The sequence below is a fragment of the Tarenaya hassleriana genome, unplaced genomic scaffold (genome assembly GCF_000463585.1).
Source record: "Tarenaya hassleriana unplaced genomic scaffold, ASM46358v1 Cleome1, whole genome shotgun sequence".
Lineage (NCBI taxonomy): Eukaryota > Viridiplantae > Streptophyta > Magnoliopsida > Brassicales > Cleomaceae > Tarenaya > Tarenaya hassleriana.
Genome location: NW_010960187.1, coordinates 9,538,204 through 9,540,011, shown reverse-complemented (window position 1 = coordinate 9,540,011; position 1,808 = coordinate 9,538,204). Strand labels below are relative to the sequence as shown.

Here is a 1,808-nt window from a genome sequence, read left to right as displayed (position 1 = left end):
GGGGGGGGGGGGGGTTAATTGTAATGCTAAACTAGTTGTGGATTAGTTGGCCAAATTAGACTTTTTGTATTGGCTAATATTATTTAATGAGAGGACCTCTTACTTTAATTATATTCGTTAACTAATGAAGTGACATCTCAATGGCAACGAATTCATCGATAACAATAATGTTTGATAAAGGTGACTTGCTTCGGTCAATTACAGATCATCACAACGCTGAAATGAATATTCCTCTTTTCTTTTTCCGGTTGGATTATTTAGGAATATGAATGAAATTCGAAAATTCACATAACGCTATTGCGTAATTTGTATTTAAGATTTTTACTTCAATTTCTTTTAGCAAAAAACCCTCTTTTTTAAATTAAAGTATTATTTCTATATATGCCATTGTAGTGTACGTATGCATAGTGTTCTTCACATTTAAGATAGATGTCTTTTTTTTTCTCTTTTTCCCAAAGGGCTTTTGCGAGGGGACAAAAAAGGAGCTATTGCTCAAGACAGAAAAGTGGGAGACAGAAAAGTGGGGGATTAAGCTTTTTTTTTTTTTATAATCCGAAAGTTTACCGTACCTTTGGCTCGACTACATCTCACAGAGGAGGGGAAGCCCAGGTGAATGCGCATCCTCACACTTAGATTTGAACCTAGAATGAAAACATGTTTTTCATGTTCTCTTACCACTAGTCCACCCAAGTTTGAGTGATTAAGCCTTTTGATACATCACTTAGTTCATTTGGTCGATATATAGGAGGGGGCTATAGCCGAGGCGGATCAATCCTTAGGTTGCTTGTTCTTTTTTTTTTTGGTTAAATTAGGTTGCTTGTTCTAATTGGGTGGTCGGGATTTTTTTTTTGTTGGATGCCCTTGTCAACTTTTATTTTGGAACATGTGATGGTTCATTTGTACGGACCAAAAGGTGTTATCTTGACCTAGATATGATGTCGACACAAGTTAAAACTGCGTCTTGGGACATACTCATGTGATAATTTTGGAGATTTGTTTTCAAACAATGTGTTCATTGTAATAAAACTATATGTTTGAAGATTATAGAGTTTGATATGTTGCGAACTGGAAGAAAAGAAACACAATTTGTTTAGTGGAAATCACATTTTTTACTTTAGAATTGATTGATATTTAAACGGTCGTTTTGACCGACACGCAACGAGTCCATAAAGCATCTTTCTTTGCCAGATATTCGGGTTCACGAGCAATGAAACTTGGTCTATCCGCCATATATTTGATTAGAGTGTCATGGCAGACCTTTCCCTCTAGGACAAGCTCGCGACAACAAGCATCGGAGACCGTTCCGTTCCAGAAAATCTCTTCGACTATATCCAACGTACATTTTGGAGACATTTTTGTGAGACATTCATCCCAGAGCTGTTTCGGTTCCCCTTCCTCAATAGCAAATACAGGCACAGACGCATATATCACAGCTACAACGGTTAAGACGACAACGATCTTGATGCTGAGTTTTGTCATCTTAGACGAATGTGTTTGGATTTGATTAATTTGTTCCTGAATTTGTATGTTTTGTGTTTTCTTGCTTCTAAAGTTTGAAGTACGAGTGATATTTATATACAACATTGCTATTATAACATCTTTTTAACTCTTATAGCATTTATTAATGAGGAAGTTTCTTTGCTTGTGGTTTATAACATTTTCGTCCAATTCAATGTACCGAAGGTTGTTAAAGTTGTTCATAATTGTCCATGACTAATGATGGAAAACATTTTAAATAAATAACTAGATTCCCGCATGCAAGAAATATTGGTCACCGGCATCTCCTTGGACTATGTTTAACACTCATA

General features: G+C 35.8%; 1 protein-coding gene across 1 annotated transcript; it reads right to left on the bottom strand.

Moving 5' to 3' along the window:
• Positions 1-21: 21 nt before the first annotated feature.
• LOC104821529 lies at positions 22-1,583 on the bottom strand. Its single transcript, XM_010552448.2, has one exon. The coding sequence runs from the start codon at positions 1,477-1,479 to the stop codon at positions 1,132-1,134; it is 348 nt and encodes a 115-aa protein (XP_010550750.1). The 5' UTR covers positions 1,480-1,583; the 3' UTR covers positions 22-1,131.
• Positions 1,584-1,808: the final 225 nt, after the last annotated feature.